Source organism: Rhamphochromis longiceps, linkage group LG23, assembly GCF_057381845.1.
Source record: "Rhamphochromis longiceps isolate RC_006_pf linkage group LG23, R_longiceps_female_GT1.1, whole genome shotgun sequence".
Lineage (NCBI taxonomy): Eukaryota > Metazoa > Chordata > Actinopteri > Cichliformes > Cichlidae > Rhamphochromis > Rhamphochromis longiceps.
This window is the reverse complement of record NC_140578.1, coordinates 3039544-3057655: the sequence shown is the minus strand read 5'-3', so window position 1 is coordinate 3057655 and position 18112 is coordinate 3039544. Positions and strand designations below refer to the sequence as shown.

Here is an 18112-nt window from a genome sequence, read left to right as displayed (position 1 = left end):
AAAATAAATATACACTTAAGACTTAAGGTGATTTTAACTTTTATACCTATGTGTTACCCTAACATTATGGACAGCACACCCGCTTTTGCTGAGAATGAAACAGTGTGCTTTTCAGAGTTTGTATAACAGGTAAAGGAAAGAAAGACACACATGGACTGCTCCCTCTAAAAAGGACATAAAGTATGATTTAAGTAACTCAAATGAATAGTGACAGTTTCTATTTTCACTTCACTCACCATATGGCGCTCAACTCTCCGCTGATTACTTGCGTTATCTCGCACCACTTTAGTCGCAACCATTAGCTTACGGGGAGGGGTGTTCGTTCTTTTGTATCAATGTATCAACAACAAATAAACCTATTAACGAATTATTTTATGATGAAGGGATTTGAAACCTGTATCTTTTGAAAATAAAGTTGAAAAACATTAAGTTATTCAACCAAGTGAGTAATTACAAGTAAGTACCAACCCCTCCTCTGTGGTTTCGTCTTTTACCGGAAAGGTCCTTGTTTACAGCGCAGCTCTTGCTCCACGTTAGCATCGGTGATTTGACAAGAAGGAAACGGGATTTATTTATTTTTTTACTTTTAAAGCAGTTCGCAAAACTCGTTGAATTAATCTGTGGTACACTTCGACTGGCATGGTTGTTTGGAGGCGGAAAAGCTACCGACAAGGGCAGCAATGACAAGCTTGCTAACGTAGTGCTAAGGTTAGCCTGCTAGGCAACTGACGCTAGCTAACTTGTCACTAAGTGGTGCATCCAGTTTACTGAAACAGGTACCGGTATGTCAACTTAACTCTATAACAAGTACTCGTGTCTGTTTCTTTACTGACAGGCACTCGCACTGCCACGTATCACGCCTGGCTTGCTTAGTTTATGACCTGAGTGGCTGCTCATAAAGAACGACCGCGGTCATGGGTGCGGAGAGCAGCGCGGTGCGGAGCTGCACCCTGGAGGAGCCGCTCCTGACTCTGCCCACCGGACCCACCATGTACTCGGCGGTGCTCCAGGATGGAAAGCCCGCTTCTGTGTTTGTTCACAAACGTGGCAATGAAGACAAAGTCAACAAAGCTGCCAAGGTGTGTAATTTCCAGATGTCGCTGCTCGCCTTTGCCGTCGCTCATGTGCATTATGCGTGGAAGTGTGCAGCCAGCACGCTGCCATGATCATGTTGGACACAAAGTACCGCTGCAGCGTTGAGACATTTTTACCAAACTTCTCCAGTCGGTTTTCTGTCTTTTCTAAAACTCTGTAGAAAAAAAGTTCTTTAAAAAAGCGAATTATTGCATCACGTGTGATTGTGTGTGAAGTTGAGCTGTACACACAAGTGTGTAATGTGGATGTAACATTTTAATTAAGAAAAAAAATTAACATGGTTTTGCGTAGTGGAAGAGCCCCCTCCAACTTCAGTATTCTCTGTTGTGACTAGAATTAAATAAGTGAAAGTATGAGTTTTGTGTCTTAACTGACGGGTAATTTAAAATACTAATTATTTGCAATTCTTACACCTGCTTAATCATCCACACATTTCACCCAGCACCTGAAGACACTGCGACACCCACGTCTACTGCGCTTCCTGTCCTGCTCAGTGCAGAATGGTGGCATCCACCTGGTGACAGAGCCTGTGCAGCCCCTGCAGCTACTGTTAGACAGTCTCTCCCCAGAGGAAATTTGTGCAGGCATCTATGACCTCCTGCAGGCACTTGTTTTTCTGCATGAGAGGGTGAGTGTTTCTACAGTCTCTGCATGATTATATCAAAGCATGTGGGAAAAACAAGGTAGATGAAGATGGAGATGGTGATTGACCCTTGGATGTTGTTCTGTTTGCATTAAACATGCATGCATGCATATTCATGCAAGTTCCAAACTTGTCTTGCTCTTCCACCAGGGTAAGTCGAGCCACAACAACGTCTGTATTTCATCTGTATTTGTCAGTGATGATGGTCATTGGAAACTGGGAGGGATGGAGACTGTCTGCAAGTTCTCTGAAGCAACTCCTGAGGTAAGAAGTGCATTAAAGCCATGTGGGCAGTCATGTGAAAAAGAAAGTTTGAGAAGAATTCTTTACTGTCCTGTGGAAAAACTAAGTAAATATCATGATTCAGTAGCTTGTAGCTTTCTCAGTCTTTTACATCATAGTGAAAGAATATTGACCCACTCTTTGTACAACTCTTTTTACAACATTGTTTCAGTTCATTGAGGTTTGCAGGCATTGGCTTAGGAGATGATGTCAAATTTCAATTGATTTAAGGTCTAGACTTTGTTTTTGTTTGTTTGTTTGACAACTACTTGAAGTTTTAGCTGTTGGATAGAGTTGGTCTTTGGTACACAGAAAAGCTCATGGTTGACACAATGACAGCAAAGTGCCATGGTCATGTGGTTGCAGAGCAAGCCAAAATCATCATCCCTCCACCACTGTGCTTAAAAGTTGGTTTGAGGTGTTTGTGCTGATGAGCTGTTTTTAATTTTTGCTTGATGCGATTCTGTGCATTATAGCTAACCATTTCCACTTTGATATCATGTAGCCAAAGCACATACTGTAAATCCCGGACTACAGAGCGCACCTGATTAAAAGCCGCATGCTCTAATTTTAGAAAGAACATAAATTTTGTACTTCTACAGGCCGCACTGGATTTTAAGCCGTATGCGTTTCACTTCTAATATGAGATATTTACACAGAAATATTACACGTGAGGATTAATCCGTAAGGTAACATAAACATGGTAACATACAAAAATACATACTGCAAATGCTTTCTTTCCTTGAACAGCACCTGTAACGTGGCTACCTTTAAGTATTAAGTACGTTGCTCATGGTTTTTTTACGGAACAGTGCACAAACAACATTACGTCTCTTAACAACCGGTAAAAATATATACAGTATATATATTACTTATCAATTTTATTGGTCTACTGTTACCAGGCAAAATGTTTTTGGCTGAATGAAAAACAATATGCATTAGCCGCACGTCAGTATAAGCCACAGTGTTCACAGTGTGGGGGAAAAAGTAGCGACTTATGACCCGAAAACTACGGTAATACTGGTTAAGCTGTTTTCTAATCGTACTGTCATAACATGCTAACTGATATTTGAGAAAACATTTTGTATGACTGTAATACCACAATTCAGTCCGTGTGTGTTCACCCAACTCAAAGATTTATCCAAACATTGAGCTATTTTTCTTGCAATGTATATACAGTTCAGCAGTTTTAATGCACTTTTTTTTAGACTGTTTGAAGACTCACTCTGTAAAATATCAGGTTTATGTTAAATGTTGGCTATTCCTAAACTCCTTAGTTCCTCACAAGCATCCAGAATGCAAGAGAGGCCAGCTATCTTCCTCCAGAAGAGCAGGTAAGCAGGTTAAAGTTAATGATTGACAAGAAGCACTTCCCACTGTGTTGACAGGTTTTCAAGAAACGTTTTCTTGACAGGTGGAGGGTTTTAAAATCCTTCCTGATAAACATGCTCACTCTCGGGACTGTTACTCTTTTGGGATGATGGTGGAGTCTCTTATTCCCCTCCTTAATGGCTATGGTAAGGAGAGGTGACCTTGAATATCACATTTCATTTTTTCAGGTTTAACCTGCATGTACATTATCATATGCTTGCACTGTTGTTTTCAGTGTCACAGGAGCTTGCTGCCAGCCTGACAAAAACACTGCAGGCAGGCCTGCTGAACTCTGACCCCATGTCGCGGCCGCCACTCAGTTCCTTGCTCACCAATGACTTTTTCAGGTTTGTGTGGTCAGGTTTGATTTGTAGTTATCATTAAATACTCAGAATGATTTTTTTTTTAAGCAAACATTCTTTTTCTGTGAACAGGAATGACTTTCTGGAAGTGATGAATTTTCTGAACAGTCTCACCCTAAAGACAGAAGAAGAGAAGAATGAATTCTTTAAGTAAGAAATAATGTAGTGATCTTGTTACATGTTATATGTGGACTTTTTTCACAGATAGAATTTTCTTTAACTTGTATTATGGTGTATATATTCTCCTTACGTAGTGTTTTGGTTTTATGTTTTTTAGGTTTCTTCTAGACCGAGTCCAGAACCTCCCTGAAGAGTTGATAGCTACACGCCTTGCTCCCAAACTCCTTAACTCTCTCGTTTTTGCAGAACCCATGGCTGTAAAAAGCTTCCTGCCTCATCTTTTAAGGCCAAAGAAAGGTGAGATTGCATTTGAACAAAAATTGGCTTCTGATAACCAGATCTTCTAATCCCATTTTCTGAGAGAAAGCCAGAACTTAGTATTTGCCTGACAGGCACAAATGTTTTATGAAACTTTCTTTATTTCACCTTTGTGGACAGATAACAGTGGTGGTGGTAGCAGTGAAGATTGCCTGCTGTCTATGTCCCTTTACCGTAAGCATGTGATTCCTCAGCTTCTTGAACTCTACAAGGTCAATGAGGAACATGTCCGAATTGTGCTGCTGACCCACATCCACCTTTACGCTGAGTTTTTCTCCCACGATGAACTCAAAAACCAGATCCTACCTCAGGTGGGGTGTTACTTTAGAAGCAAACTTTTTTGTTGTTGTTCTTGTTGTCAAAAAAACGAAGACAGTTGAAGCTGAAATGTTCAGTATTTTGGAAAATGTTTAAACCAATAAACAAATTTTTTTTTCTTTAGTCTTACCAGACGGGGAGATTAGGTAATAGCTTAAACAGGGTGAAACAGGCAACCCCAGAAATTGTAACCAATTTAATAATGATAATAATAATAATAATAATAATGTATACTTTAATGATCCCCGTGGGGAAATTCCTCTCTGCATTTAACCCATTCACTCAGTGCAGTGGACAGCCATTGGGCGCCCGGGGAGCAGTGTGTAGGGACAGTACCTTGCTCAGGGGTACCTCAGGGTAGCTGTTCAGGGGAATCGAACCCCCGACCTTCCAATCACAGAGCCACCACTTTTATCACACCAATTTTATCTAATGTCTAAAGCTTGAGAACAAAATTCAAATGAAACTATCTCTTAAGTATATTATCTTGTCTATTACTCTCTTTAGGTTTTGTTAGGAATGAGAGACACCAATGATTCTCTGGTTGCCATGACGCTGCAGAGTCTTGCGGTGTTGGTGCCCTTGCTCGGGGCTCAGGTGGTTGTTGGTGGAGAGAGAACCAAGGTCTTTAAATGCACTACACCTAACTTTACCAAGTCTACAGAAGTGACCCCTGAAAGTAAGCAACACTGTCTATAAATGTCAATGAAAGCACCTCTATCTAAATAATAACTAAACAGTGCAAGACAGCACAAGTCTTGTATTGCGATAACTAATTTATTAAAATGTTATGTCTAATTTTTTTGGATAAAGACACTTTTTGTAGTTATGCCTCTGCAAACCACTGCAGTGGATTTTAAATCAAACAGTCGGCTGCAGATTTTCAGCTTTTCCAAAAGTATTGCATAAACTGTTTAGTAATTACTGGAATATTAAATGTCGACAATTTTCAGAGGCTCAAAAGTAACTGGACAAACTAAAACTGCAGTAATTTTAAATATAAGAGTTTGTTTTTGTAACTGGACAAAAATCCTTTTGCAGTCAATTACTGCATGAAGTCTAGAATCCACGAACATCATCAGATGCTGTGTTTCCTCCCGTGAGATGCTCTGCTAGGTTTTATTGGAGCTGCCTGCGGTGCCTGGTTGTTTGTGGGTCTCCCTGCAATCAGTTTTGTTTTCAGTCTTCATGCTGTGTTCCGTTGGGATTAGACTGACTTGGCCACTTAATGTTATCTTTGCCTTGAGATAATCTTGCGTTGTTTCAGCATCATGCTTTGAGCCATTATCCATTTGCACTGTGAGGTATCTCTATTTTCAGATGTGTGAGTGATGACGTAGCCACTTAACACGTTTTTGCTATTTCACAGATAGGTTTGTTTTGGTTTTCAGCCTAATGATGGCTTCCTTTACTTTTATCAGTATTTATTTGGATCTCATATTGAGAATTTCAAAGGGAAAAACTACAAAATGCAACACTTGAGATTATCTCCTATCTCTTATCTGCTTAATTTGTCACAAAATAATGAGAAAACAGGCCTCACTTGGCCATGAAATTGGTTGTTAGTCAATTGTCCTGTTACTTTTGAACCTCTGAAAGTGGGGGATCGTTTAAAAACAGATGCAATTTGTAAACAGCTAATTTAATACTTTAGTTAAACCCCTTGAATTAAAGGTGAAAACCTTCAGCACTTCAGTTGCATGAAAAAAGACTGCAGTGGTGTATAGAAGCAAAATTATTTAAAATGTGACTGTCCAAAACCTTCTGGACCTAACTGTATATAGAGTACATTTACATTATTGATACCGTATATCAAATAAACTGAGGCTTTTGTTGTTGTTGTTTTTTGAGAATTTAGCTATACCATATAAAAGGGGTGCACAGAACCTGATTGTGCATTAAAGGTCTGGCATCATACAGAGCTTACTAAATAAAAACCTTAAATAAAATGCTTTATTTTACAAGTAATCTTTAAAAATCAACCAGGAACCATTACAAGAACATTTTATATGCTGGAAGCATTCCTGCAGCAGTGTGTAGTAGTAAATGGGTCCTAGCGTGCCGTGAGCATTATTGTCTCGTCCAAAGAGGATTACTAGTTTAGTCAGACTACCAGTTCAAACTAGAAAATCTGGATTTGGAAATTGAAATGTCACTCTAGTAATCCTTTAAGAACTACAGTCAAGTGAGCTACTCTCATCTTACTTTACTTTTATTCTTTAGCCTCACCTGTCCATATAGTTGGAAGTTTCCACCCTCAGATGGCCCAACCCTCCAAAGTGCTGAATTTATTCCCTAGACCATCAGGGACTGAAGGCTTAGTCCTCGGTCACACGGGTAGCAAGACACCAAGGGTTATCAAGCCAGTATCGGGTAAGAAACTCCCTTCATAATATTAATTCAAATGAATTTGTTCATTTATTTAAGGTCCATTGCATATTATTTTTATTTTTTGTATATTCCAGATGTTAGTAGAAAGATGTCTCTGCCTTTGAATGGCTTTCATCAGGACAGTGAGATGGACCAACTTTCTTCTAGCCCAGAGCAGACTGACAGACTAGAAGGCACTGTGGAAGACTGGCCTGACTGGAGTGACCCTGATAGTGAGAATAGAGATGGGCATTCGGTCCAGATCCACATACAGGCCTCAAAGGGCGTAGATCCAGTTAGCAGCCTGGCAATCACACATCAGAACACAGATGAGGAGCCGTGGGATGACTTTGAGGACACTGAACCTACCTGGGATCTCTCCCCCACAGCTCCTTTATCAGACTCAGTCATCCCTGCACCACCCAAAGGGGGCGCTGCTTCCCCATCTTCGAAACATGGTCCTGAACCACTGAGACTGGGTTCCTCTAAACCCCTTAAGTTGAGCTCAACACTGCGGCAGTCAACAAAGACAGAGGCCACTTCCTTATGGGACAATAGCTGGGCTCAAGAGAAAAGGAACTCTCAGAAATCACATAACCGCTTAAACCCCCAGTCCAAACCTACAGTGCCACAAAAAAGTAGTTCAGTAGGTCTGGGGGAGGAGTTTACTATAAGGGTGAAGACAAAGGTACAGCAAGACCCAGAGCTGGATTTGTTTGCAGACATGGTGCCGGACATCAAGTTGTCATCTCCAGCAGTGCTGTCACTACAAGAGACTGGCAAGCGTGAAGCAGAACTGTCCACAGCATCTTCTGATAACACTAAACCTCTGCAGGTCGATTCATCCATCGATACTTTAACATTCACTGCCAAGTTTGCAGCAGTTGACCTGACTGAGGTGAGTGTCTGGTGAAAGGATGTTTTATATACTTTAATATATTGGTTCTCAATCACAGCTGCCTAGCTGCCTGGGATTACCCTGATTTCTGAAATCTTGATTATGTTATACTTAATGCTGGTAAAATAAGTATTGAACATGTCACCAGTTTCCTAAGTAAATATATTTCTAAAGGTGCTGTTAAGATGAAATTCTCACCAGATGTCAATGACAACCTGTCCAGTCCACACACGCAAAGAAATCAAACCATAGATCTCCGTAAAATAATGAGACAGGGAAAAAGTATTGCTGATATGAAGAAAAGAAGGCACACAACAGGGTGCTCCCCACACGATTTCAGACAGCGGACTGAAAATAATTATCAGTAGAGTTTTCCAAGAGCCAAGGACCGCTTGTGTAGAGCTACAGAAAAACATGGAATTAGCAGATACCACTCAGTATCACCCCAAAACGTGTTATAGGCGCGCCGGTCCATCATGTTCATTTCTCACTTTGCCTCTCCAAACAATGAAATGGACACGTGTGCAGAAGTTGCATTACCAGCAGGGGGATATAATATATTTAAAGTTACAAAGTTGGTAATGAGCAAAAAAATGTAGTAGTACATTCAAGGTCCTTAATTGTCAGAATCAATTAAGCTAGGCGCCTAATGTGTGTATGTGTAAGTATATGCAAATGTGTTAATGTCTGTTTAAACACTTTCCCGTGGTTATTTCCATGCTGGCTTGAAATAAAATATCTCCCTCTGCTTTTACTGCAGAAGCTTCAATTTGTACATGCGTGTACATTTCACGTTTTGGAGAGCAAAGCGTGAAATGGCCAGTGCGTCTATTACATGCTTTGCCCTGATATCGGATTGCGGGAACAATTGTTTATAAGAAAACAAGTATTGTACTCGACCACCGTGGACTGTATGCACACTCACCACGCCATAATCTCATTTCTGAAGAAAAAGCATGTTGAAGCAAATTTAAAGTTTGCTGAACAATATTTAGACAAGCCTGGGAAATAATAGGAGAATATATTCTGGCCATGTTTGGAAGACAAAAGGTGTTGCATATCATGTCAAAAGTGAAGTTTGGAGATGGGAGCGTCATGGTGTGGGGCTGTTTTTTAGCATACAGCATGGGCAGGTTTGTGTAACTGAAGGAAGTATGAATGGGAAAATGCACTGAGATAAAAACCTGCTGCCATCTGCCAGGATGATGAAGATGAAATGAATGTGTCCAGCAAGACAATGATCCCAAAGACAGTCAAGGAAACTCAACTGGTTTCAGAGAAAGAAAATAAAGCTGCTAGAATGTCCCAGCCAGTCACCTGATGTGAATCCCCTTGAAAATCTATGGAAATGATGCTGTTTTTGTGCTTTCTATTCCCTTGCCATCTGTTATGTCATATGTAGCACCAGGGTCTCGGAGGAATGTTGCCTCGTTTCACTCTGTACTGTACGACTGTCCATGGTTAAAATGACAATAAAAGCGACTAAGAACTAAAGCTCAGAGTTCATAGAAGGGGCCTAAAGAACCTGGAAGAATGTTTGTGTGGAAGAATGGACCAAAATCACGTGCGAAGTATTCAATACATTTAAGCAAGCCTGTTCAATACTTCAATACTTCCCTGTCATTTCTCAGTATGGATTGGATGAGTTGTTATCGATAACTGGTGAGAATTTCATGTCAGTAGCACCTTCAGAAATATATTTAGTTAGAAAATTGGCGACGTATTCAACACTTATTTTACCCGCTGTATGTGAAGCACCATCTGTGTACAATCAGTTATAAGGTATGACTCTGTTTCTTCATTTTACTGTTTTTGGAGGCCTTGTTGGTTTGTAGAACTTTTAGATATGCAGACTGTAACAAGCCTGAAAACACAGGCTCGTTAGGCTTGGGGTGGCTGTGGCTCAGGTGGTAGAGCAGATCAGCTACTGCCTGGAAGGGTTGGTGGTTCAATCCTTCCCCAGTCTGCATGCCAAGTATCCTTGGGCAAGATAATAACCCCGAGTTGCTCTCCGATGCATCCATCGGAGTGTGAATGTGTGCGAATGCTTAGATTGCACTTAAAGAAGGAAGTGCTTGTCTGAGTGGGGGTGAATGAGGCATGTTGTATGAGTACTCTGGGAGAGTAGAAAAGCGCTGTATAAGAATCCATCCATTTACAACTAGATGTTTTGTTTTTTACACTAACAAATTTTACTTTGAATTATCTAGTGACGGTAGGTTCCAACATGACTTGAAATTCTTTTGACAGTTACACTTCTGTGTATAACTTTGGAAATTACTGCAACCTGTAACCATTTAACACAGCTGCCATGATTTTGAAGAACCTACATGTCTAACTTTAAAAATACTGACGGCCACAAGTGTTACCTCTCAGCTTGCCAGTTGATGCACATACAGTATAAAATTCAAAATCCAAAATGATTTTCAGAAAAACTGACCTCTGACCTTGAATTTAAGGTCACTGAGATTACCTTTTTTCAAGATTTTTAGTAGATGCACCTACTGTATGAATTTGAAAATCCTGTCACCTCATTGTCACATTCACAAACATGGGTGCCCATGCCACCTGCCCACTGTGGGGACAGTAGCCCATTAGCCTTTAACAGCTGAGGGGTAAAAAGTGACCGTCAATGACAATCAATGAGAATTAAGAATTTCCCACTATTGTAAATATTTTTCCCAGTGGATGATTGCACCTTTTCCTTTACTTCTTTTCTCTCAAAGACTGAACCAGATGGCTGGGGAGATGAAGATGACCTGAACTGGGAGGATAACGCCTGGTGATTACGTTTGATCCATTACTTCCATCTGCAGTAAAAGACTTGACCACTGGAAAACTGAAACCCATGCACCACATCTGGAGTGCCAACAGACCAGTAAACTGGAAGTAGTTTCTCATTTAACATGATGCAGTAGGGATGGTAATGCCAGGGATGGGCTAAGGCTTTTTATGTTATGTTGATTTTGTCATTTTTAATTATGAGAACTTGCTTTTAAACTGGAACGATCAGCTCTTCATCAGATGGTGCTAGACTTGGACAAAATAAGCCATTTATAATTTGCCAATCAGAGGTGAATGTAATCCTGTTTCATCTGCTCTGCTCTGCTTTTTTTTTGCTTTTTTTTTTTTTTTATGGGTTATTTTCACTAGTGGCATAAAGAAACGTTTCGGAGATACTGGGTCTTCCCAAAAAGAGTCAGTTTGATTAACTGAAGGCTTGCACTTTGAATGAATGTGAAATCAGAATTGCATAATTTATTAGTAGCTTTTGGGTTGATGGTGAAATAAAGTAAAACTTACTGTATCAAATGTGTTTACTGTTTTGTTTTACAGTACAGCGACCCACCCAGGAAAGACGATCGACACTATATCTAAAAGAAATGAAATGCTTCAAGTTTCAGAAACGGGTTTAATAAAAAAAAAAAGAACAAAGATTAACATTTTTTTTAAAAAGAGAGAGAAACCATTTTCAATAGCAGCAAAAGTTGTGGGGACTTTGTGGGTTTTCCATACAGAAAGAAAACACCCTGAGATGAAAAACTATCTCGAGCTGCTGGGTCTGACTGTAGTGATGTGGGTTAGGAGAGTCTGGAGCTCCTGTAGTCTGGAGTCCAGCCACTGTGGAGGTGGTGCACTACTGTTAGTTTTACCATCAGTGAGAGCCTGAAGGGCTTTTAAAGCACTCTCAGCTGTCTGGATATAGCGGCTGTATTCCTGCTCTGCGCTGTTCTCCTGTCGAGCTCTCTTAGGGCATGGCTGAGAGGGATGAATAGTTAAAGAAAAAGATAAAGGTCTTGTTAATTAAACTGTTATTTATATAACATGATTCATGGTCTATAGTACTTCATAGGACACAGTTTGAACCTGGAGCAAAATCTTGTGATAAAAATATCAAAAACACAAATCTTACCCACTACCATATTTATGAATATCTGACAAAGCTGACTTCCAATCAAACAGTCACATTGAAGTTGGATGCGTTCACTCAAATCTTTTACTGCTAAACAAAGTATTTGGTTTTTTATGCTTAGCAAAATAAAAGTGATTCTGATCATCTTTGACATCTAATAAAATATGAGAATCCAGGCTGCTTTTGTGCAATGTGCACTGTCTCCTTATGCTCTGGTAGCTTTAAATTAATATAAGCCGGCTACTACTAATATGAAACGTGTATGTGAGACAAGACTGTGCATGAACATGCATATTCAGAAACACTGAATACATTTCAAGTTGATTAAACTAACCTCTGAGTCTGGAACAACTTCAGAAGGTGGTTTGCTGAAAGGCTTTTCTTTGCTACACTCCAGCTTCTCATTGTGTTGCTTGATGTGTTGTGTCTCATGTTTGAGCCTCTCCAGCCGTAACTCATTGCCTTCCTGCGCATTCACCGTCTGCAGCAAAAGAAATGACGACTTCACCATGCTTCGTTTTTATATAATGTTCATGAACAAATAATAGATTTCCCTTACCTTGCTAAGATAATTAACCACTTTGGTTTTGGTTTCTTCGACACTCAAACTCTGAGAGATTACTTCTTCGTGGTTTGTATTCTTTGACGTCAGAAGGATATATCAAGGTTACGTTTAAGCTTCAACAGTGTATGAATTTAATGTAATATGAAAATTATGTTAGACTTATAAATTAATACCTCTGCAAATTGAGAAAAGGCCTCCAGGGTGTGCTGGTGCAACAGCCAAGACTCGTCAGCCAAAAGGACTCCAAACAGGCCACTCAGCCTCGGAAGAATTTGACTCTGGAACCAAAACGGGTCATAACTGAGAAAATGCTTAATTTGTTTCTATTATTTTTATTTTAAGAAATTAAAAATGGTTATTATCATTTGCTTCTTATCACGAACTTTCCTTTATACAACAAAATGTGTGTATCTATCTATCTTGCAGGCTCACAGCTTTAGGAGCAACTATAAGCAACAGCAGTAGGCTAAAGAAGACAATAGAAAGACAAGTAAACCAAAATTAAAATCATCATTTGTAAAAAGTCTTTTATCACCTGGCTGTCAGGAGGGACAAAAATCTTCCCCAGAGAGCAGAGAAACTCCAAAGCAGCCAGCAGTAACCAATCTGCACACTTCTGAGAAACCACAGCATCCAGACACACCAGAGCCTGGGATAACACACACACACAGAGACGCACACATCAATAAATTTATTCTGCCCTCTTTAAATGTTAACGTGATGGCCAACAACGCACCTGACAAATCACGTGAGGTTCAATGTGCTTCACTAAAATGGCCGACAGTGACAAGAGAAGCTGCAGCGTCCACTGGAGCACAGGGTGGGTCTGCAACTACAGCATGGCAGGTTACAGTTTACTGGTCTTGCATCTTCTCATTTACTCCACCTGTTTGTGCGTGTACTGTTTGCTACCTGGTCTGGACTCATTCGTAACCAGAGCTGTGTGACCATCCTCACAGAAGACAACACACACGGCTCTTCGGGAGAGGACTGGCCTCGAACCACCGATAGGAGAGACATCAGCACTGCATTCTGGTAACAGGAGGAACTTTGTAAATTCACACAAGATTATGTTTTCATGGACTGATCAGTAATAAAAACAACCATTAACCATTCTGTGTTAATCTCAGCTGCGTAACTATTACTCACTGGAAGCTCTGAGTTCATAGGCCAACAATGGAAACAGTCTATTGCAGGAAAAAGGTTATCACAGTCCAAACATCATTTATTGCTGATATTTATAGTCAAGCTGCCATCGTCACGGCACAAGTACAAACGAGGCTGCAGCCTTAATGTTTGTACATCAAATAACTCTGTCTTTGTTGCATGCAAGGCTATAATAATAAGGATGAATGAGTGCAAGTTTATTTTTGACTTTTGTTTTGTCCTTTGCACAAACAATAAAAGGCCTTCACTTGATAAAACCATGCTAAAAAGATTCAGCGATGGGGTGCAAGACTCCCATTACATCCCACTGCTAAGGTTGTCCTTACCACTTTGTCGACTTGTCCCAGTTTGTATCCTCCATTCTGCCAGTCAGCCAGCACTTTTTGAGTTAAACCAGTGATTTCTGTCACTACTTGCCGGCAGATGTCCTGAGAAAGAGCTCTGAGGAGAACATGGTGCCAAACTCGAAGGTTTTCCATCTCAGAGGGTGGAAAATGTGACACCAGTTCCATCTGTGAAAATAAATACATAAGATTATGGGAGAAGACATTATTTATTAAGATTATTTTTTTATTCATTGAAGTTGTTTCTATTGATTTCTTAAGCATCATCTAAACCCAGAAAATGGCACTCTACTCCAAATTATATGGATGGTACAAGGATTCACTTGTACACAGGGACTACATCTTAATTCGACTGAATGTGGGACTTCAATTACAAACTCATATGTGAGAATGTTGCTCATCACTCCGGTAACGCATCAGTGCTGCTCTGCTGTCCAGCATTTTACATGTTTGTCTTTGCCTCTAATTGGCCCCAATAAGAAAAAACACCAGCTTTTCAACCATTTTAATGTTTAAATATGAATCCATGTATTTCATTATTTGTAAATTAAGCGAAAGCCTTTGTGTGATTTACTTTAATACAGTGTGGGCTGACTCTCTAGCATAATTCATATTTCCCTGAAATCTTTCCCCACTGCTCCTGGGGATTCTAACCTGATGGTTCGGCGTCATTAGAAAAACCATGCGTTTTAGCAGCGTGCCCAGATGTGATGACTGGTAACAATCGGTGGCACATGCTTTCACCTGAAAGAGAAGAAGGGGAGCAGCAGGGAGGGGTGATGAACAGCTGAGTGAAAGCACCAAAACAAACAGGTAAGAGAAAGGTTAGCCTGTGACGTCCAGCTTAATCTGACAATCTGCCTGTTTAAACAACTGAGACGTTATTTTTTGTGATGCATGAGACAAAGACTGAGAGGGGCTGTCGGGCCATAGTTAAAGTATTTTAGAGACTCTCCAAACTAATGAAGGCAAGCTTCAGATGTAGGATTACACTCCTAATCTTGTGTGTTCTTTTCCTTTACCGCAACTGCATTTAGATCTGTGCACTACTGAAAGTGACACATGAATTATTATGATTGAATTAATTAATAATTGTTATTATTATCAGCTCCAATCTATTTCATTAGTTTCAAAATGTTGTGAAGTACTGTCTGCTGTGACGTCTCACTTTCAAATCAATATGTTTGTGCGTTGTGCATTTTGCCGGTCTCTACATACCAGTTGAGCAATAAGGAGGACATGATGTAGGCAAAGCTCTGCTGTCCCATACCTGTCAGCACAGATTTAAAAGACAAAAAAAAAAGCATTTGATTCAATTAATAAACAAAATCTTCACAAGCAATATCTGAAATTAGTCTAAAGGTCCCTCATAGCAAAACAAAAAAACCCAAAAAGTAACATTACTCTTCATTCTCACCGTGCTGTAAAGCACCAAACATCTGCTGCCAACACAGCTGTTTGAGTATCAGCCTGAAGTACAGCTTCAACCAAGCAATATTCCTGAGAAGACGAAATAAAGAAGAGGGGAAGTCAGATAAACCGGAGAAGGGTGGGAAAATTGAAAAAACAAAAACAAAAAACACGCATAATATTGAGCTATCACAGAAACACGAAAGAATAACAAGGGAAATCCTGCAGTGACACACTGCTAATGGTCACCACGAGATTACACACAACCTAATTGTTCAGAAGGGTTAAAGAAATCTGAGCTGGCAGCAATCACTTCAGAGTGTCGGGTCAGGACACTTGCAAATGTTCAGATGTGAGGGGAACAAACAGGCAGAGTCCAGGAATAAAGTTGTCATTCTTTGTATTTTCAATTGAGAATGTGCCCGCAGCTGGGCGAGATAGAGTGTGTGTGTATGTGTGGTTTCTGCAGACAAAGCATAATAATACAATCAATTAGGAATCAGATTACATAATAAACATAAAGATACAACTGAGGTGTACTCAAGTACAGTATATAGCTAAATAAGCTGACATTATACTTCAGCCTGGTTACATAAACTTAAAGTCAGACATTATGCATTAACACACCGCATACAACTATGCACTGAAGGCAACTGTACATTGGTTTATCATCTGTTACACGGAGCACAGAATCAACAACACGATAACAACGAATCTCTCTCCTAGAAGCTAATTAGCAAACAAATCTGTTATGCTAGCGAACTGCCACTTGTACATAACGTCACTTAAACAGAAGCAGAAACTGCTGGTAAGTCATCAAATACACTCATGGCTGAACACCAACATAACTGAGTGAAGTAAAACATTAACTTACGGTCTTATGAACGCACACACTGTCCGTTGTTTGGCTGCCGTTTGTCTCTGAACTAAAGTTGCGGACATGCACCCCGATGGTGCATTCAGGGGGCATAGGAAATCCCATACACAACCCTAACCCTTTTGTACAGCCGCCCCCAAATTTGGTGTACAAATTTGACCTTGATGGAATGTCCTCTGCACCTAAGCAGAATCCTGGGGTAGAACAGGCAACCTGATGAGCCGGGCCACCGGGCGAGTGTAAGTTCGGTCCTTTACTCGAACGACTGCAGCTCTGACACGATCATCGGCCCCCGGTAGGATAGTTTTCACAGTTCCTACTTGCCAGAGTGCTCGTGGGGTCTGCTGATCAACAATGAGAACCACAGATCCAACTGCAATGTTGTCTGTGTCCTTGTGCCATTTCTGCCGTGGTTGCAAGGTGGGCATAAAATGCCGTATGAAGTGCTTCCAGAATTGGTCAGCCAGGACTTGAGTGTGTCTCCATCTCTTACGACTGAGCAGCTCGGATTCTGGATAGAACACTTGGGGTAGAGAGCAATCTGGCCGCCCCATCAACAAAGAGTAGGGCGTGATGGGATCTGGGTCTGCGATGTCTGAAGAAACATAACCCAAAGGCCTGGAGTTGAGTATACTCTCCACCTCAAGCAGGACAGTCCTCAGCACTTCCTCTGACACTATCTGCGCTCCCAACGTGGTGCGCAGAGCGGTTTTCACAGATCGCACCTCTCTCTCCCAAGACCCTCCAAAGTGTGGAGCACTAGGGGGATTGAAACAGAATCGGATCTGTTCTGCTGCCAGTTGCTGTCTAAGATCTGGCGTTAGGGCGATGAATGCTTCTTGTAGTTCCTTACTTGCACCTCGAAAGTTAGTACCCTGGTCCGAACGGAGTTCAAACGGCTTCCCTCTACGGGCTATGAACCGTCTGAGTGACATCAAGAAGGAGTCAACATCCATGTTTACCAGCAGATCCAGGTGAACTGCTCGAGTAGTAAGACACTTGAAAAGGATGCCCCACCTCTTTTCTGTGCGCCGACCCACTTTAATGAGCATAGGGCCGAAGCAGTCCATTCCAGTCGAATAGAAAGCAGGTCGGAAGAGCCTCAAACTTGAGGGTGGCAAATCTGCCATTTTCGGGACCTCTGGTTGACCTCTCCACTTCTTGCATTCGGGACAGTAATGCTGATGTCTTCTGACTGCTTCTCTCCTCCTTAAGATCCAGTATTTCCGGCGCAACTCAGCGAAAACACGTTCAGCTCCCGGGTGGTTGAGCTTATTGTCACATCGCTGGATTAGAAGCTTCGTAACTGGGTGAGCAGGCTCTAGAAGTACAGGGTGTAGTACCTCAGGGCTCAGGCCTTCGCATCTGCGGAGTCGACCTCCAACTCTAATCAAGTCAGAAGCCTTGTCATACTCAGGAGCGAGGGTAATTAGCCTGCTACTGGATGGAATCAGCTTCTCTGATTTAAGTAATGTGAATTCTCTCGGGAAGCTCTCCATCTGAGAATGTCTAAGCAGGGCCAGCTCTGCCCTTTTAAAGTCATCAGCATCAGGGTGACTGGTGTCATTAGCCGCCCCGTGCATCACTCGAGCAGTGGCTTTCAGGAGTTCCTCATATGTGCTGAACTGTTTGATGTCAGGTATCGCTGGACTAGCGGATCCAGTAAGCAGACCACAGAACACTGGCTTCTTCAGCTCCTCCACTTCCTCCTTAGCTTCTCCCACCGGTGCTTGTGGCCAAAGGCTGGGTGGCAGCTGAAGAAATGGTGGCCCCCGGCTCCACGATTCGCACCAGCAAGCTGAGCCACAGTTTTCCCTCTTGTGATATCGTCTGCTGGATTGGTTCCTGAGTCCACGTACCGCCAAGATGCTGCCGCAGAGAGTTCTTGTACCTCTGCAACTCTGGTTCCCACAAAGACTTTATATCTGCATGAATCTGAATGGAGCCAGTTAAGCACTGTAGTCGAGTCTGTCCAGAACACCACATCTTGGATGTCAAGGGTCAGTTCTTTCTTCAGAACAGAAGCCAGCTGTGCTCCTGTAAGGGCTCCACACAACTC

At 41.3% G+C, this 18112-nt stretch overlaps 2 protein-coding genes across 3 annotated transcripts in view; one reads left to right on the top strand and one right to left on the bottom strand.

Moving 5' to 3' along the window:
* Positions 1-483: 483 nt before the first annotated feature.
* On the top strand, positions 484-10923 carry scyl3 (SCY1-like, kinase-like 3). The gene is made up of 14 exons (XM_085397183.1): positions 484-708; positions 836-1079; positions 1538-1723; positions 1889-2002; positions 3298-3354; positions 3435-3537; positions 3627-3738; positions 3826-3903; positions 4031-4170; positions 4312-4502; positions 5017-5188; positions 6733-6882; positions 6975-7777; positions 10504-10923. Exons 2-14 carry the CDS (start codon positions 915-917, stop codon positions 10561-10563), a joined length of 2331 nt encoding a protein of 776 aa, XP_085253309.1. The 5' UTR covers positions 484-708; positions 836-914; the 3' UTR covers positions 10564-10923.
* Positions 10884-18112, bottom strand: part of firrm (fignl1 interacting regulator of recombination and mitosis) — a 20918-nt gene continuing 13689 nt past the window's right edge. For both annotated transcript variants that reach the window (XM_085397181.1, XM_085397182.1), the window contains 11 exons: positions 15184-15266; positions 14985-15036; positions 14421-14510; positions 13749-13934; positions 13168-13287; positions 12992-13087; positions 12791-12904; positions 12429-12533; positions 12250-12330; positions 12025-12171; positions 10884-11536 (listed from right to left, as the gene is read on the bottom strand). In XM_085397181.1, the coding sequence (XP_085253307.1) occupies positions 11321-11536; positions 12025-12171; positions 12250-12330; positions 12429-12533; positions 12791-12904; positions 12992-13087; positions 13168-13287; positions 13749-13934; positions 14421-14510; positions 14985-15036; positions 15184-15266 (1290 nt within the window). In that variant the 3' untranslated portion in view covers positions 10884-11320. The remainder of the gene's footprint in view (positions 11537-12024; positions 12172-12249; positions 12331-12428; positions 12534-12790; positions 12905-12991; positions 13088-13167; positions 13288-13748; positions 13935-14420; positions 14511-14984; positions 15037-15183; positions 15267-18112) is intronic.